General features: G+C 39.1%; 1 protein-coding gene across 1 annotated transcript in view; it reads left to right on the plus strand.

Moving 5' to 3' along the window:
- The first annotated feature begins 10,912 nt into the window (after window positions 1-10,912).
- Window positions 10,913-19,455, plus strand: part of LOC308659872 (snake venom 5'-nucleotidase) — a 29,925-nt gene continuing 21,382 nt past the window's right edge. The window contains exons 1-2 of the mRNA XM_081313920.1: window positions 10,913-11,431; window positions 15,550-15,772. Of these exons, the coding sequence (XP_081170046.1) occupies window positions 11,051-11,431; window positions 15,550-15,772 (604 nt within the window). The 5' untranslated portion in view covers window positions 10,913-11,050. The remainder of the gene's footprint in view (window positions 11,432-15,549; window positions 15,773-19,455) is intronic.

The following is a 19,455-nucleotide window of genomic DNA, read 5'->3' on the forward strand; positions in this document are numbered from 1 at the left end:
ATATGAAACCAGAACAGGGCTGTATATTTGACTCTTCCCATGATTAGCAATTGCTGCCAAACTTCCCACTGCACCTTGTTTGTGTCACATTGAAGTAACTTTGGTGTTTTCTTGTTCTTGGCAAAGTTGATTTAAGGTGATGGTGGAGGGACAACTACTACTATTTATAGATTTAGTTTTCCTGTGTGTTAAAAATTGGTTGTAAAAGCTGTATCAAGCCAACACAGTATTATAAATAGGGAGGATATCTGCTTTGATGTCCCATAGAGTATGGCAGACCTAAGCTGAAGCACTTTCTCTGAAGCTAACATTTTCCTCTTTCTGTTGGGAGGAGCACTTAACACAGATCAGACCTACTTCTAACTCATTACTAGAAAGCCGATTCTCACTAGATGAAAAGTTTCAAAGCCTTACCATTTCGAAATGTTACTGGGAAAGATTGCCCTCAGAATGATAATGAATTCAAAGAGGGGCAAAGGGTTCTTGACACAATGGCGTAATCTAAGAGATCTGATTCCTGCTCGGTGAGGAAACATTGTGCAGGATACTCCATAAGAAAAGGTCTAACTTATTAAAGGTTTGAATCAGATATAAACCTTTGATGTCTTCAGTGTTATCTTTGACTTCCCTGAAAAAGTGAGTAGAAGGGTTGGTGAGTGGACATAATCTCATGACATGATCAGAGTTAATTAGTTGCTGCTTAAAATAGGCAATTGTTATTTGCCTTTGTTCTAGCACCGAAATCACCCACAATTATTACATAAGAGTGAGGACATCAAAAGATTACTGAAATAGGCCTCCAGGTCAATGGATATTATATTTGTCTGATAGCAAGAGGAATTTGGAGGAATTACATAAATACTAACTAAAAGCAAGGAAATATTAGCAATTACAACAGGACAGCTTTTCTTTATCCAGTCAGCATATATAATGAGGTAACTTTAGTCCTTAGAGCAGGGAACCATCCCCCTTTTATGACTTGTGGAATTCAATTCCCAGAATTCCTGGCCTAGGAATTCCTGGCTCAGAAATTCTGGGAGTTGAAGTCTACAAGTCATAAAAGGTACTCCTTCCGATATTCTATCTCAACCAGCTCCATACACAATAGAGACAAACATGGATGTGATAGTGATAGTCATCTTTTAATTTAATAAATAATAATAATAATAATAATAATAATAATAATCTGCCTCCCAAGTCTCTTGAAATAAAATGACAAATTTTGTGACATAACTTGTAATCTGATGACCTTTGGATGGTACACACCACCCTGCAATGTTCTATTTCAGGAGTATCATTAGATTCTGTGTCCCTGATTTCAGAAAGTTTGTTCCTCCTTGAATTTTAGAGGGGAATCATTAGATAAATAAAGACCATCATTATGTGTTGGCTGGATTTGAGAGAATCATTTTTATGAGCCTGGTTATTAATTTCAGTTAACACCACAACTGGGTGCCTCTGTTGGACTTGAAATGATGCAGGGAGCAAACTTGGTTTAGTGATCTACATGGAACTGACTTCTGGCAAGCAGAAGGCATTAGTCCTTGGGGAACAGAAGCCAAAGGCAGAAAATCACCTTAAGATCTTAAGGGAAGAGCTGATGTCACCTCAGGAGGTTGCAAGATAGCTAAGCTTACCAAAGCAGCCTGATCCCATCTGAGATGATTACACAGAAGAAGATAACTGAGCTTTTATGTATTCAACAGTACATTTTCATATAACAACTGCCATTTGTCACAACTGCCATGACAACATGCACCAGGAATCCTAGTTTTTTATAAGCTGGTCCACTGATGTTCTCAGTGACTTCTTTAAAGAGCAGTTCTAGATCCTTTATTGAAAGTAAAGCTACAGCTATTGTGAATTAATCTTTTACTGAGTCAATCTTACTGAGAATTCCTTCTCTAAAAAGAAAGTCCTTCTCTAAAAAGAGGCTGTGGGATACTGGTCAGAAGAACCTCATTGTTGGGGATCAGCCTTGGGGAAAGTTGGATGCTATCGGTTTTGGGTTATTGACTGTCAAAGTTGCTAATCAACCTGCATTTATATCTGGTAAACCTTCCAAGATACCCCAGACTTCCAGTTGCAAAAAATGGCAAAAAGGCCAACATTCTTGAACCGAAGAAAATGTGTAATATGAAACCTTCTTCTTCTTTCTTCTTTCTCATTCTCAACAGCATTAGAGGGAACCTCCCCATGTTTGAAAGTGAGGGCTACTTTTGTTAATCCAGAAGACCTAGGCAATTGTTTGATTGCAATAAATTTGCTGTGAAAAGCTTGACAGCATAATAGCTGTATAAATCAATAAAACAGCCACAGCCTCCTGGAGTGCTCCCCCCCCTTTCCCTGTAATTGGCATTGTTCTCAGTTATATATGGAGATTCTCAATCATCCATGTCATGGGTGTCACAAAGGTGCTTTTCCAAAAGGCAACTGGACTTCCTTGGTTGTTGTTTTTCTTTGAAAAGGTTTTGCTTCTCATTAAAAAGCTTCTTGGATGAGAGTGAGAACTGAAGAAGCTCCTTGGATGAGAAGCGAAATGTTTTCAAGGAAAAAAAACCCCAAGAAAGTCCAGTTTCCTTTGGGAAAAGCACCTTTGGGTTCACCTCAATTAGCAGTACAATTCTATCTGAAGCACTGTCCCCCTGCCATCTAGATTCAGGCAAGTTACATATCAAAAAAAGGAATTTCAGTAAAACCCCCATAGTGCTATTATGCTACCCCCTGCTCCTAGTGGCTTTGGGAACCTTCACAATGGATGTTAATGTGTATCCAAAAAAAATTAAAAATCAATTTGAACATAAACATTTTATTACAGATTTCTTTCCATACTAACTGTATGATTGGAAGCTAACCATAAAGAGACATTTACTCTCGGGGGGAGGGGGTGGTCCAGAGGGAGTCCTTAGCCAGTAGTTCTATGTCTAGAGTTTGAGGGGTGTGTGTCATGATTCCTTTTCTGGCTTTAATTAGGCAAATTAGCTCCTCAAGGTAGTACACACAGAAAATCAAAAACATTACAATTACCTTTATTATTACATCATAGGAAAAGATCTTGCAAATCCAAAAGCGCTTTCCGCCTCCCCTGCCTTTCCTTTCAAGAGAACTAGGGAGGGTCCATTTTGAGATGCTCTCTCTGACCCCATTGTCTAAGTTACAGTTCTTTCTCCTCCTATCTCCCAAGGTTACTCTCACAGGCTATTGCATCATGTCCTTTCTAAAGCTCCTCATTCTCCCCCATCTGAGATGTCTGGTATCTTTTGGTGACTCATGGCTTATATTTTGGCACCTCACTGATTTGTTTTTGTTTGAGAGTTTAGCTCTTGTTTTAGGAAGCCCCTTCTTTGCCTATTGTTACTAATGTTTACCTTGTAAGTTTCATGGTCTGCTGAGCACCAGCAAAAGAGTTACTGTTGATAAATCTCCCCAGGATACACATGCAGCAATTTAGTGACTGTAATGGGTGAAGTTAATAGCAATATTACTTAATATATCAAAAGTAAAAGGGGAGATACAATAAAGTATATGTGAAAAAGAGCTAAGCAAAAGCAAAACGATAAAAAGCGATTAAGGGATCTAGGTTCAGAGCTGCTGAAATAGAAAACTAACAAATAAAATAAAAATAAGCAATTGATGATATTTATTAGAAATCCCTGTAATTACAATAGTTTTAATAGGGCCTCAGCACTGTTTCCTCCAAGCAAATAACCAAGCAATTCAGCGCTAATTAAAAACCAAAATATGTTAGGAATCTAAAACATGGCATTAAATTAAATAACACGAGCAATTCAAAAGTAATAACATAAAACATTACTATCATAACAGTGCCACAGTGTTTAAGTAATATTCTAAGCAAAACAAGATAGAGATTCTTTTTTTTGGGGGGTCAGCCCAATGTGTTAATTGTAGTTGATATGATTTATATGCCAGCCCAATTCTAGACTCTGGGTATGCATGCAATATTCATTAAATGTTATATAAACATTTAATACAAATATTTGTTATATAAATATTATATAGTGTTATGAAAATATTTCAAACATACTAAGGATGATGTAAGCAGCTAATTCCTCGGGGAATTTTTACTTGCTGAGAGTCGCTATTTAGTTCCTGAGACCTGCATCCTAGGCCAGTGAGGGATGTTCTGTGTGACCATTCAAGTTATCAGATCTTTTCAAATGAATATGCCCTGTTTTGCAGATTACTGCTGCTTCAGATATAGTTTGTTTTCAAACACAGTATTTTCTGCTGTGTGTTTCTCTGGCTTTTTAAAATATGGTTTCATAACTCAGTTTCACGTGGGTTGTTTTTTTTTTGTCTGTAGCTTATAAAATTCAACTTCATCTACCTCTTCAGTTTTTGATACACGCCACTGTACATTCCAGAAATAGTAACAACACTGAGATATTTTTGAAATGAGAGTAAGTGGGAGTGAATAAAAAGTTGGGAGCAGGGAGACCCAAATTCTAGTTCTGCTTTACACAAAGAACCAGCTGGGTGATCTGGCACTAGACGCTTTCTCTGCTCCAATCAGTGTCAGGATGTGGAACAACCTGGTTGCATCAGGCATGGAGAGCTTCATTGCAAAAGCTAGGCAAGTGCATAGCAAAACCCCAGAGACCCTGCAGCCATGCAGAACAAACATTAAGGAAAGCAACCATGATGGCCTTTTGAAAACTCTTTAAGAAATTGCCCTAAGCTACATTTACACATCACCAATAACATATGTGTATTAAATAGGGACGCGGTGGCTCAGTGGGTTAGGACGCTGAGCTTGTCGATTGGAAGGTCGGCAGTTTGGCGGGTCGAATCCTGAGTGCCACGTAGCAGAGTGAGCGCCTGTTACTCGTCCCAGCTTCTGCCAACCTAGCAGTTCGAAAGCACGTAAATATGCAAGTAGAAAAATAGGGACCACTCCGGTGGGAAGGTAACAGCGTTCCATGCGCCTTTGGCGTCTAGTCATGCCGGCCACATGACCACGGAGACATCCTTGGACAAGCGCTGGCTCTTCAGCTTTGAAACGGAGATGAGCCCTTAGAATCGGAAACGACTAGCACACATGTGCGAGGGAACCTTTACCTTTACCTTTTTATTAAATAGATAAAATATATAAAGGTAGTATCAAGTAGAATGGGAAAACAGTTACATTATTTTCTTAGAAAGTGTTAATAATACACGGTCATCAGTTTATATCAAGCCAAATTAATAGATAACAATCTGCCCATGCAGTAAAGTGCTCCAGGAACCTCAAGAGGAAGCCACAAGGGGAAGAATCACAAAACTGATTTCCTCCACTTGGATGGCTTCTGCCATAACTATTCATGGAAATATAGGAACACAGAAAACTGACAGCAGAAAAAGACTTAGCGGTCCATTGAGTCTGCCCTTTGAGTTTATCTAATTTTTTTTGTTTTCTTTTAAATTTATTATTTTTACAGAGTCATATTTTTTAATTATTATTTTAATTCTTTTTAATTATTATTTTTAATTTCTTATTTTTGATAGATAACGGACATGTATTTATCCCAAACATGTTTAAACTCAGTTACTGATGATTGACTACCTCCACTGGAAATTGGTTTTAAGCTTCCACTACTTTTTCTGTGAACTAATATTTTCTAACATTAACTCAAGATGCATTATGCAAATATACCCTTCTTCCTCTCCCAAAATTTTCACTTTAGGTAAAAAAGGGTAATTGGAAAGTTCAGACGAGTAGTAAATGGAAGACCGTATTTGAACCCCAGGGGTTCCATGTGTGATGGTACATGAAACACTTGATCTGGAAAAGGCATTTTTTTAAAAAAGGATAACAACTCTGTAGGTTGTGGAAAAAATACGCCCTCAAGTATGAAGATTGTGCAAAACATTGTTGGAAATGATGTGATATTTCTGACAAATAAGATCTAAAAGCTACACATTAGAAACAACAGGGTGGAAAACTAGAGCAAACATACCGTACTAAGTGGGAGTTGTGTTTCTAGCTCATTTTTCCCCACTTTGCAAACCATGTAAATATGTCATCATCTCAAACAAAAAGCAGATATTATTATGTCTTAACTCATTCTGAATACCTTGTACACTTCTGACTCCAGAATAGTTGTTTGATTATTCTGTTTTCCACTCCTAGCTAAGAGATCATGAAACATGAAAAACTACATTTTTACATAAACGTTTATAGGAAATACCTCTCGCAGCACATTGCATGAAAACATGAGACAGCAGAAATGACAGCCAAAATTCCTGAACCCAAATTTTCATTCACAATGACAGGTAAAAACAAAAGTTAAGTAAACTACATTTCATTGGGGACCCTGTGAAACATTACGCCAATAACCCTACTAGCCAATAAATGTAGCAATTTGTTTAAACTTTATCCAATTAAACTTGTTATTACATTATCTCAGTCCTTATTGTAAAAATCACAGAACCAGAAATGTCTTCTTTTCAGTAGGGACTAGAAATATGCATGCTATAATTAAACAGAAATTTGTTTAGTGACGGTTTGCATTACAACAGCACTGAAAAATAACAGAATGACAGTACTGGGAGGGACCTTGAAGGTCTTCTAGTCCAACCCTCTGCTCAGGCAGGAAACCCTATACCATTTCAGACAAATGGCTGTCCAGTCTCTTCTTTAAAACCTCCAGTGTTGGAGTATTCACAGCTTTTGGAGGCAGGTTGTTCCACTGGTTAATTGTTCTAACTGTCAGGAAGTTTCTCCTTAGTTCTAGGTTGCTTCTCTCCTTGATCAGTTTCCATCTGTTGCTTCTTGCCCTGTCATCAGGTGCTTTGGAGAATAGCTTGACTCCCTCTTTTTTGTGGCAACCCCTGAGATATTGGAAGACTGCTATCATGTCACCCTCATCCTTTTCTTCATTAGACTAGACATACCCAATTCATGCAGGGCCATTTTTTAGACTTAATGACTTTTGAAGCATCCCTGTGGTCACATGATCAAAATTCAAACACTTGTCAACTGACTCATATTTATGACGGTTGCAGTGTCCCCGTGGTCATGTGATCCCCTTCTGCGACCTTCTGACAAGCAGAGTCAATGGGGAAGACAGATTCACTAAACAACCCTGTTACTAACTTAACAACGGCAGTGATTCACTTAACAACTATGGCAAGAAAGGTTGCAGAATGGGGGAAAACTCTTAACAAATGCCTCACCTAGCGACAGAAATGTTGGGCTCAGTTGTGATTGTAAGTCGAGGACTACCTGGATATGCATCAAGCAAACATACAACAACAACAACAGGATCATCATAGTGGAACAGAATGAGGCACTTTCTATAAGCTTATAGCTAACTGATAGCAAAATAATAAAAAAGTACCTATGGCGTACACAGTACTTATTTCCAAAATGAGTGTTTCTTTATATTTGAAATTCTGAGTCAGAATCCTGGTACGTGATACGTGGTTTTAATCTGTGTGCAGGGAAAGAAAGCCTCTGCATGATGCCTCTTCCTCTGAAGTATTTGTCATCACCATATCTCCATTCCAAACTGAAAGATACATAAATTAGTCAGAGTAAAAAAAAAAGGCACAGATGCTTTCAATTTTCAGACCTCAAACTGCCTTTACTGCCAGTTCTCCGACTCCAGCTGATGGAGACAGATGAGAGGGATTTTAAAAATTGCTTGCAATCTGGAATGCTGTAGTTTAAGGAGAGGAGATGGACTCTGGAAGTTTATAGGGCAGGAACAGGGGAGTGCAATATCACAAATTCACATTTTAAAAATATGTTACCTTCTAGGTGTCTTACTGTACATCTATTTGTGTAATGAACTTAAATTGAGCTCACCACATTCCATAGGACCTGATTCATATCAGTGTGTTTCTATTAAGCGCATTAAACACTACAATTAGGAAGTAAAATTTAATATGAACACATTTGCAGAAGATTTGATTTCAGGTCTAAAGAATATCAAGTCCAGGATAAGTAGTACTTTCAGATTAACACCTCATCTTTAAAGGAAAGGTCAGCTGTAAAGATTATTCTTATTATATTGCTTGCTTCTCTAGTTTTTTGATATGGGACCTACTTAGAGACAAGGGGAATGGGGTTTATTCAGGACACACCCTGTGCTGAGTTCATGAAGGATTCATCTAAGCTAACTTAAATTACCTTTAACTTAAACATTCTATCTGGCCTGTAACAGTAGCTTGCAAAATGTTCCGTCTGAATAGCAGCTAGTACTGTACATCATCCAAAATTCTGTATTTGAAATTCTAAATTGGAATCCTGATACTTGAGAGATGGTTTTAATCCGTGAACAGGGAAAGAAAATTCCCTATTGCTGTATTTTTGCATCATTCTCTTTCAAAAAATCCATTTTTCTTCCAGTGGATGGGTCATTTGACATGTATATACAGATATAACAAATAACTTTACTGTCCCCAAATTACTGTCCTTTTTCTTTTTAATGTCTTTCAGACTGTTTTTACACTGAGTACCTTAATAGCACAAGGGCAATAGCGCTTGCTTTGTAAATAGAAAGTTAATCATTCAAAACCAAAAGGCATCTTTTTCCCCCTCTAATTTTATTTGTCTTTCATCTGAGATAGAAAGATTTTATCTTTGGGAACTACAGGAGAAACTATAATATTGTTTAAGATTCATTTGATCAAATCCAAACTTAGTATAATTAAATAGTATTGATTTCTAAAATTTCCATCATACCAACTGAACTGTTTTCCAAAATTACCAGATTTTTCTTTCCATATGGAGTGATTTTGAAAAGTGATTTTTCTGGATTAAATTTACATTTGGATTTAACAGAGACTTTATCACAGAGTAAAAAGCAGTTGAGAGGATATATGAGATGGCAGAATCATACTGCTTTTACCACCAAATGTCACTTTTTCTATGATTTTTATTTTCTGACTAAAAAAATAATAATTTATCACTCTGATGCATTGGAAGTTGATGAGTAGGCTTTGAAAGACATTTCTTAGAGTTTTAGACACTATGTTGCCATTAGGGATTCGTGGTTTTTTTTTCCAAAATGCCCAAGACCGTAATTTGAAGATTTAGCAAGATGATTTATTAGAATGACATAAGCTACTTTGAAGACACTGGTAAGAAGAGAAACAAGGGTTTTGAAATAAAATGAAACAAATATCCAACTCAAGGTGCCAGTCCTCCTGAGACCTTGAAAAGTTTTTACCAGACTGCATCTTTTTAGATGATGACTGATAACAATTAAATACACAACTGGAAGGTAATCACATGTATAATAGTAACAAAATGTACATGTAAATGAATGGCCTAACTCCACCACTTATTTCTGACCACACATTTTCTCAGCATGCCACCCAAAAACTAGCTTATGCATTCTTGATATACAAGACTGATACTTTTTGGTTTCACAATCTCTGAATTGAATTGTGACCTATATTTCACCTTGGGGAAAACCAATGTTATTAGCTTATTTAAGAGAATAACAGATTTTAAGTGATAGTGATTTCTGAGTGATTCACCCATCAGGCCTAGTCAGTTTACAGTATTTATTTAAAAGATGTGCCTAGCCACCTATTGTCTGGGCAACTCCCAATCAAACCTTAAAGCAACACATAGGATCATATTAAAATATTATTTTATATTACGATGTAAAACAGATTAAAGCATTAAGAACAACAAAGACTTATGCTGAGTCAAATTCTAAGGTGTAATTATCCAGTTGTGTCCCAGTGCTGGGGAAAAGCCAGGTATTAGGTCATCAAAGCTTAATAGAATAGAATAGAATAGAATAGAATAGAATAGAATAGAATAGAATAGAATAGAATAGAATAGAATAGAATAGAATAGAATAGAATAGAATAGAATAGAGCTGGAAGAGACCCTGGAGGTCTTCTAGTCCAGCCCCCTGCTCAAGCATTTCAGACAAGTGACTGTCCAGTCTCTTCTTACAAACCTCCAGAGATGAAGCGCCCACGATTTCTGAAGGCTGAAGCTGTTCCACTGGTTAATTGTCCTCACTGTCAGGAAGTTTCTCCTTAATTCCAGGTTGCTTCTTTCTTTGCTCAGTTTCCAACCATTGTTTCTTGTCCTGCCCTCTGGTGCTTTGGAGAATAGTTTGACACCCTCTTCTTTGTGGCAGCCCCTCAAATACTGGGATACTGCTATCATGTCGCCCCTGTTTCTTCTTTTCTTTAGACTAGCCAAACCCAACTCCTGCAGCCATTCTGCATAGATTTTAGTATATGTTTTTGGAGGGTACGTGCCTCCCAATACACATCCTTGTGATCACATCGCATTTAGGCTAACAGAATATACTTAAAAGTATGCCAGCACAGCTCATAATTCGGTGCTTTACTTTCTATGGTTTCATGTGGAAGAGTGAAGGATAGGAGAATAAGTGTACTTTGGTTTGTAACAGAGATAAAATGTGCCATGAACACAAGTCGGTTCCAATGATTTTCTTCTGAAGAGATCACCAGATGTTTCAAATTCTCGAAAGCCCTTCTCCATCCACAATCATTTAGAAACCTAGCAGAAAGCCTTTTTGCTAATAGGCATCAACTGCCATTGGCTGGAGAAAGTGCTAATTTTGAAATTTTATTGATCTGGCAGGGTTACTGTGAAGCCACTACCTAGTGTACTTTTCTTACCTAATGGAAGGTCTCCGGGTCCTTGGAACGTTATAATCCAGTGGGCTTAAAACTATTGGAACTTTTCACACGAAAAGCTTGACCAAAGAACAGCCTGGACAAATCTATAAATAAATAGATTTTATGCCTGGAGATGTTACTTTCACCGATGGAGGGCATAACTTAACCACTTAACATAACTTAATCACTCCTCCCAACCTGGGCATCCGATTCAAATTGCCCCTTAGAGAGTCATCTCAGAGTACAGTTGAGTAAGCACAAAGAAGAGTTGCTTTAAAGGACCCAGCCAGATACGAGTCTGCGCTTGCTGACGAAAGACGGCATTGGGACAGCGGACAAACTCCTCCTCCCGTCTCCTTCCCCCGCACTCTTGTGCCGAAAAGAGCTCGGGGGCGCCGGGGAGGGAGGACCGGGCAGGCGAGTTCTCACCATGCAGACCCCAAAGCGAGGGCGCGGGGCTCAGGGTTGCCCGCGAAGCTCCCTTTCGCCGCCGCTGCTGCTCCTGGTCGGAGCCGTCTGGTTTGGCGCCGCGCTCTCGGTGGCCGCCGGCTCCTTCGAGCTCGCCATTCTGCATACCAACGACGTCCACGCCCGCGTGGAGCAAACTAGCCGCGACTCGGGCAAATGCAGCGGGCAAGACTGCTACGGGGGCGTCGCGCGCAGGGCCACGAAGGTCCGCGAGCTCCGCGCCAAGCATCGCCACGTGCTGCTCCTGGACGCCGGGGATCAGTACCAGGGCACCGTCTGGTTCAGCTTCTTCAAAGGGCGCGAAGTGCTGAAGTTCATGACAAGCCTGCGCTACGACGCCATGGTGAGCTGGCGGGGCGGGAGGGGCGAAAGGGAAAGGGAAAGAGAGAGGGGGAAAGTGGGGGCGGCGGAAAGGAGAAAAGAAAATCCTCCCTCACCTTTTCTTCTTCTTTCCCGGGTGCTCCCCGCCGACAGAGCGAGGATCTCTCGTTCCTTACTCCAGGATCGAATGAATCAAGTTGGACTGGACTAGAAGACTTCCAAGCTCCCTTCCAGCTCTATTCTATTCCATTCCATTCCATTCATTCCATTCCATTCCGTTCCGTTCCGTTCCGTTCCGTTCCATTCCATTCCATTCCATTCCATTCCATTCCATTCCATTCCATTCTATTCTATTCTATTCTATTCTATTCTATTCTATTCTATTCTATTCTATTCTATTCTATTCTATTCTATTCTATTCTATTCTATTCTATTCTAAAGTTTGGGAGCAGGCTTTGCAAACTCGTGTGACTGCAAGAATTCAGGATGCAGTCTGTTGAGATTGCAGAGCAGGCCTGAAAGGTGACTTCCCTTTGATATGAATCCCAGCTTGTCCTAAAGAGACCCTTGCAGGTTCTGCAGCACTGGGCCCTTCGCTTTTGTTAGTTGTATCAACATCTGCCATTAGGTCGGTCTTGTCAAAAATAACTGATATTATAAGCTGCCCAGAGTTGCTTGAATGTGACATATAAATTTAATAAACAAACATTTAAAGAAAGAGAAAGAAAGAGAGAGAAGGAGAGAAGGGAAGGGAAGGAAGGAAGGAAGGAAGGAGGGAAACAAAAAGAATTGTCCTGATAGAAAAGCATCCCAGTTTTGGCATTTTATTCAGGCACAGAGAATTCAGGATTCTTCTGAACTGACTGGTTTCTTGGCTGTAAGAAAAGAGGCTTCTACATTTCCTGCTAATTAGATCTCCCATTCATTTGTTTGGCAACCAACTCTACTAGCCAGTTGATCTTGAACTTTCATAGCCTTCCATTGTCCTATTGCCCATGAATTTGGTTATTAGAGGATGGGTTTTTGTTTTAAGTAGGAGTTACTATGAAATGAAACATGTTGATAAAAAAAGAACTCCAGTAAATTGTTATTCAATTACTTAAAAATTGAAGGGGAAATGCATAGAGACATCCAGTAGACATGCCAATGCTAAATTCAGTTTAACAGAATAACAGAGTTGGACGGGACTTTGGAAGTCATCTGGTCCAACCTCCTGCTCATTTCAGACAAATGGTTGTCCAATCTCTTCTTAAAAACTTTTAGTGTTGGAGCACCTACAACTTCTGGAGGCAAGTCGTTCCACTGATTAATTGTTCTAATTGTTGGGAAATTTCTCCTTAGTTCTAGGTTGCTTCTCTCTTTGATTAGTTCCCATCCATTACTTCTTGCCTTCTGGTAGCATTTTCATGTATTATCATTTTTTTAAAAAATCAATCCTAATTTTCATATTTTGTGAATTCAGAAAAAAAGGATCTTGCTCTGTTGAATAGGAGAAGATATTGTATGACTTTATCTTTACTTTTTCAATGTATTCCTTTGAGCCTAATATGTACAGTTTGTTCTCAAAGCTGGGTCAAGAAGTACAGCTGAAAAGAAATTCAAGATGTGCCAAATTGGCGTAAATGTGACTTAAATCTGGTTTACATTTACTGATTTCTCCCTTCATCCTCCACAAATTTATTTTTATAAGAAAGCTCAGCGCAAAGGACAGAAATGTTTCCATAATGTAAACTTCCCCAACAACAGCAGAATCAGGCAAGCCACCTGAGTCATTCTGAATGAGGACCTGAAGCCGCTGAGAAAACCGTGTGTTCAAGGCTTTGTGGGGGAAAAAAACAAGGTGGGGATCTCGAAGAGTGAGGTTCCAAAAAGAGAGAGAGAGACCACAGCTACCACCCCTTTCCTAGGTCTCACCAGATGCACTTCTTTGATACTTAGAAGCAGGGCTTTTTTTCTCATAGAACGCTCAGAACGGAGTTCCAGCACCTTTTTTGGATGGAACCTTGTAGGGTAGGCAAGGCGGGTTGTATGACATGTGTGAGTTCTGGCACCTTTTTCTATTACAAAAAAATCACTGCTTAGGACCTACAATCTGCCCTGCCTTCCTACTCTGGTGGGCAGGATAGATGAAATTGGGAGAGTTAATTAGATAACCTGGCCCTAAGCCATGTAGGCCAAAGGTTGGTGCCAACTGTGCTATTTGGAAATGCTACAGGGGAAGGAGAAGTTGTGATACACCCTTTGCTGCTATGGCGATTTGCTCTGGCCAGACATGAGTAAAGAATGATTGCTCTGCCAATATCATAAGCAACAAATGCTGCTTTAGCTGGTAGTGGAACATTGTTATCCGCATCACTTGATTTATGCAGCCACGTTTCAGTCTCTTTTACAGTGAGTGAGTGAGTGACTGAAAGATAGATTTACAGAAAAGCTTACGTTCTGGGAAATAACGGGTAATCCTCGACTTACGACCACAGCTGAGCCCAAAATTTATGCTGCTGAGACATTTGTTACATGAGTTTTGCCCCATTTTATTACCTTTCTTGCCGCAGTTATTAAGCAAATCACTGCACTTGTTAAGTTAGTAAAACAATTGTTAAGTGAATCTGGCTTCCCCATCGACTTTGCTTGTCAGATGGTCGTAAAAAGTACAATCATATGACCCTGGGACACTACAATGGTCATAAATATGAGTCAGCTGCCAAGTGTCTAAATTTTGATCACATGACCATGGGGATGTTGCAAAGGTCATAAGTGTGAAAAATGGTCATGTCACTTTTTTCAGTGTCATAATTTTCAATGGTCACTAAATGAATTATTGTATGTTGAGGACTACCTGTACAGAAAACTGTTTCCATAGAAATTGATAAAATCTTATTGAAGACTTATCAATATATTTCCAAATATTATCCTTACCTGGCTTGGGGAAAAAAAACCCTATGAGATGGATAAAATACTCGTGTGGGTTTGTATGATAAGGATGGCTTCACCATTTTTGTGGTTGAACAAGTGGCCAATTGGTGTTGACTTTTTTGAACTCCTTGAAGCCATATGGGGTAAATAAAAGGCTTGGATAAAATTATCCATTTTAAAATCATGAGCTTCGACATGGACTGGAATTTGAGAAACATACCATAGCAGGCTTCTTCAGCCTGGTCCCTTCCAGATATAATGGGGTAATAAAGCCCATCCATGTTGGAATAGCTGCTTTATTCTATTCTATTCTTTACAGTCTTTGATTCCTGGCTTGAAAAATTTCCAAGCTATTGATTTGAAGTAGAAATAGAATATTATAATATAGCCTTTATGGCTCATTTATGAAATATAATAATGATCATTGAACAAGAGCATATTCAAGAAATAGAAAGCTGATAAAGGGGGGACTTTAAAACATTATCTACTGTTCATTATTTAAATTGGAACAATTTAAATGCAGTTTTTGCATACTTGATCTTTGAAATAGGGAAAATCCAGAATTAATATTTATTTAATTTTCCTAATATTCTCTTGTATTCTGATTTGTTAGAAGTTTTCATTTATAATCAAGAGTGAGAGGACTCCAGGCTTCTTCACTAAGACAGGCCTCTGTTATCTTTATTTTATTTGAATAGAATCAGTAGGCTGTTCAAAGGAAAAGAGGAAAGAAAGAAAGAAAGAAAGAAAGAAAGAAAGAAAGAAAGAAAGAAAGAAAGAAAGAAAGAAAGAAAGAAAGAAAGAAAGAAAGAAGCACAGTCTGCTAAATCCTTAAGGGTTTTGAAAACACTTTGGTTAATAAATGTAGTTACTCATTGGCTTTACATGAAGAAAATAATCCACATAAGCAGATAATTGTGCTGTTCTACTTTTTACAATCAGGAAAACAGAAAACCTGTGTGGGTATTGTTGGTATTCCTTGAAATAGATAGGAAAGTCTTTGTAGAGATAGCATTTGGATTTAACTTGTTGATGATATGATGAAGCTGGTTTATATGTTTTAGCAATGTTTAGTTTTTTCTTTGCTTACTATTTCTACCTCTTTTGCAAACTGTATCTCATTGTTTTCCTGAAAGAAAGTAATGTGATCGGTATGAATATGTTATAATTATTAATTCTAATTAATTGTATTTTCCTTTTCCTTTTTGATATTTATTTTCTCTCTAGGCTCTAGGAAATCACGAATTTGATAATGGTTTGGATGGATTATTGGATCCCCTCCTTAAAAATGCAAATTTTCCTATACTGAGTGCAAACATTAGACCAAAAGGGCCTATAGCAAGTAATATCTCAGGGTACATCCTTCCTTATAAAATAATAAATGTTGGTTCAGAAAAAGTGGGAATTATTGGCTATACCACAAAGGAGACGCCTGTTCTTTCAAACCCAGGTACACATTTTTTCATGCTAATATATATAATTACATAAATTATAGATACAATAATTATATAACTAGATGTACTTAATTGTGACTGCATAATTCTCGCTATATTTCATTTGTTTTCTAGCATGAAATTGGGATTGTATTGTCTTTCACAGTTGTAAGAGAAAAAAATTAATTGCCAACTAGGTGCTGAGTTTTATATAGAATATAAATCTGATATAGTTCCTGCTCTCTTTTATGTGACTATAACATGGATTGAGGTTAAGAGAATTAGTGATTTACTGCAGATTGGGAAGAGGATGCTGGCTGATGATAGGCTGAAGTGAAGCAAGTTTAGGAAAGCTCATCTAGAGGAATGAAAAAGAGTTGATCTGAAGACAATAAGAGAGCATGCAAGTTGAGCCATAATTTTCAGAATACTTGCAATTTGACCCTTTCTCAAATATATTTTTATATATGTTGAAGACACAGATTTCATCATTTTAATAATTGTTATTCTACGATGTTATGGCACACAAAAATATTCTACAGCACAATCCTCTTTGTGTTGTTGTTAGCTGCGAAGTCGTGTCCGACCCATCGCGACCCTATGGACAACATTCCTCCAGGCCTTCCTGTCTTCTACCATCTTCTGGAGTCCATTTAAGCTCACGCCTACTGCTTCAGTGACTCCATCCAGCCACCTCATTCTCTGTCGTCCCCTTCTTCTATTGCCCTCGATCTTTCCCAGCATTAGGCTCTTCTCCAGTGAGTCCTTCCTTCTCATTAGGTGGCCAAAGTATTTGAGTTTTAGCTTCAGGATCTGGCCTTCTAAAGAGCAGTCAGGATTGATCTCCTCTAGGACTGACCGGTTTGATCGCCTTGCAGTCCAAGGGACTCGCAGGAGTCTTCTCCAGCACCATAGTTCAAAGGCCTCAATTCTTTGGCGCTCAGCCTTTCTTATGGTCCAACTTTCACTGCCATACATTGCAACTGGGAAGACCATAGCCTTGACTATACGCACTTTTGTTGACAGGGTGATGTCTCTGCTTTTTAGTGTGCTGTCTAGATTTGCCATGGCTTTCCTCCCCAGGAGCAAGCGTCTTTTAATTTCTTGGCTACAGTCCCCATCTGCAGTGATCTTGGAGCCCAGGAAAACAAAATCTGTCACTACCTCCATTTCTTCCCCATCTATTTGCCAAGAATTGAGAGGGCCAGATGCCATGATCTTGGTTTTCTTAATGTTAAGTTTCAACCCAAGTTTTGCACTCTCCTTCTTCACCCGCAACAAGAGGCTCTTTAGTTCTTCTTCACTTTCTGCCATTAGAGTGGTATCATCTGCGTATCTTAGGTTGTTGATATTTCTTCCGGCAATCTTAATTCCAACTTTTGATTCATCTAGCCCTGCCTTTCTCATGATGTGCTCTGCATATACCGGTAAGTTAAATAGGCAGGGCGACAGTATACAGCCTTGCCGGACTCCTTTCCCAATTTTGAACCAATCAGTGGTTCCGTGTCCAGTTCTCACTGTTGCTTCTTGACCCGCATATAGGTTTCTCAAGAGACAAATAAGATGGTCTGGTACTCCCATCTCTTTAAGAACTTGCCACAGTTTGTTATGATCCACACAATCAAAGGCTTTAGCATAGTCAATGAAGCAGAAGTAGATGTTTTTCTGGAACTCCCTAGCTTTCTCCATGATCCAGCGTATGTTGGCAATTTGATCTCTAGTTCCTCTGCCTCTTCGAAATCCTGCCTGTACTTCTGGTAGTTCTCGATCCACATACTGCTGAAGTCTAGCTTGTAGGATTTTAAGCATGACTTTACTAGCATGAGAAATGAGTGCAATGGTGCGATAGTTTGAACATTCTTCGGCACTGCCTTTCTTTGGAATTGGAATGTAAACTGATCTTTTCCAATCCTGTGGCCACTGTTGAGTTTTCCAAATTTGCTGGCAAATTGAGTGTAGCACTTTTACTGCACTGTCTTTTAAGATTTTGAATAGCTCAGCTGGAATACTGTCACCTCCACTAGCTTTGTTGTTGCTCAGCTTTTCTAAGGCCCACTTCACCTCACATTCTAGGATGTCTGGCTCGAGGTCAGTGACCACCTCATTGTGATTATCTGGGACGTTAAGCTCATTCTTGTATAGTTCTTCTGTGTAATTTTGCCACCTCTTCTTAATCTCTTCTGCCTCTGTTAGGTCCCTGCCATTTTGGTCCTTTATCATGCCCATTTTTGCATGAAACGTTCCCTTCATCTCTCCAATTTTCTTGAAAAGATCTCTTGTCCTCCCTATTCTATTGTTTTCTTCTATTTCTTTGCACTGTTCATTTAAGAAGGCATTCTTATCTCTTCTAGCTATTCTCTGGAATTCTGCATTCAATTGTGCATATCTATGTTTTTCTCCCTTGCCTTTCGCTTCCCTCCTTTCCTCAGCTATTTGCAAAGCTTCCTCAGACAGCCATTTTGCTTTCTTGCATTTCTTTTTCTTTGGGATGGTTTTGGTTGCTACCTGTTGTACAATGTCACGAACCTCTGTCCATAGTTCTTCAGGCACTCTGTCTATCAGATCTAATTCCTTAAATCTATTTGTCACCTCTACTGTATATTCAACAGGGATATGATTTAATTCATACCTGAGTGGCCTAGTGCTTTTCCCTACTTTCTTCAGTTTAAGCCTAAACTTTGCAAGGAGAAGCTCATGGTCTGAGCCACAGTCAGCTCCTGGTCTTGTTTTTACCGACTGTATAGAGCTTCTCCATCTTTGGCTGCAGAGCATATAGTCAATCTGATTTCTGTGTTGACCGTCTGGTGATGTCCATGTGTAGAGCCGTCTCTTGGGTTGTTGGAAAAGAGTGTTTGCTATGATCATCGTATTCTCTTGACAAAATTCTATCAGCCTGTGCCCTGCTTCATTTTGTACTCCAAGGCCAAACTTGCCTGTTATTCCAGTTATCTTTTGGCTTCCTACTTTAGCATTCCAATCCCCCATGATGATAAGGACATCATTTTTGGGTGTTACTTCTATAAGGTGCTGTAGGGCTTCATAGAACCGGTCAATTTCATCCTCTTCAGCACTGGTGGTTGGGGCATAGACTTGGACTACTGTGATATTGAATGGTTTGCCTTGGATTCGAACTGAGATCATTCTGTCATTTTGAGGATTGTATCCCAGTATTGATTTTCCTACTCTTTTATTGACTATGAAGGCTACTCCATTTCTTCTGAGGGATTCTTGCCCGCAGTAGTATACCTGATGGTCATCTGAATTAAATTCACCCATTCCTGTCCATTTTAGTTCGCTGATACCTAAGATGTCGATGTTCAGTCTTGTCATCTCTTGTTTGACCACGTCCAGCTTTCCTTGATTCATGGATCTTACATTCCAGGTTCCTATGGAGAAAAAATCTTTACAGCATCGGACTTTCCTTTCACCACCAGACATATCCACAGCTGAGCGTCCTTTCGGCTTTGGCCCAGTCGCTTCATTCTTTCTGGCGCTACTAGTACTAGCCCTCTGCTCTTCCCCAGTAGCATATTGGACGCCTTCCGACCTGAGGGGCTCATCTTCCAGCGTCATATCGTTTTGCCTTTTGGTACTGTCCATAGGGTTTTCATGGCAAAGATACTGGAGTGGGTTGCCATTTCCTTCTCCAGTGGATCACGTTTTGTCAGAACTCTCAGCTATGACCTGTCCGTCTTGGGTG

Source organism: Vipera berus (genome assembly GCF_964194415.1).
Source record: "Vipera berus genome assembly, chromosome: 1".
In the NCBI taxonomy this organism is placed as follows: Eukaryota; Metazoa; Chordata; class Lepidosauria; order Squamata; family Viperidae; genus Vipera; species Vipera berus.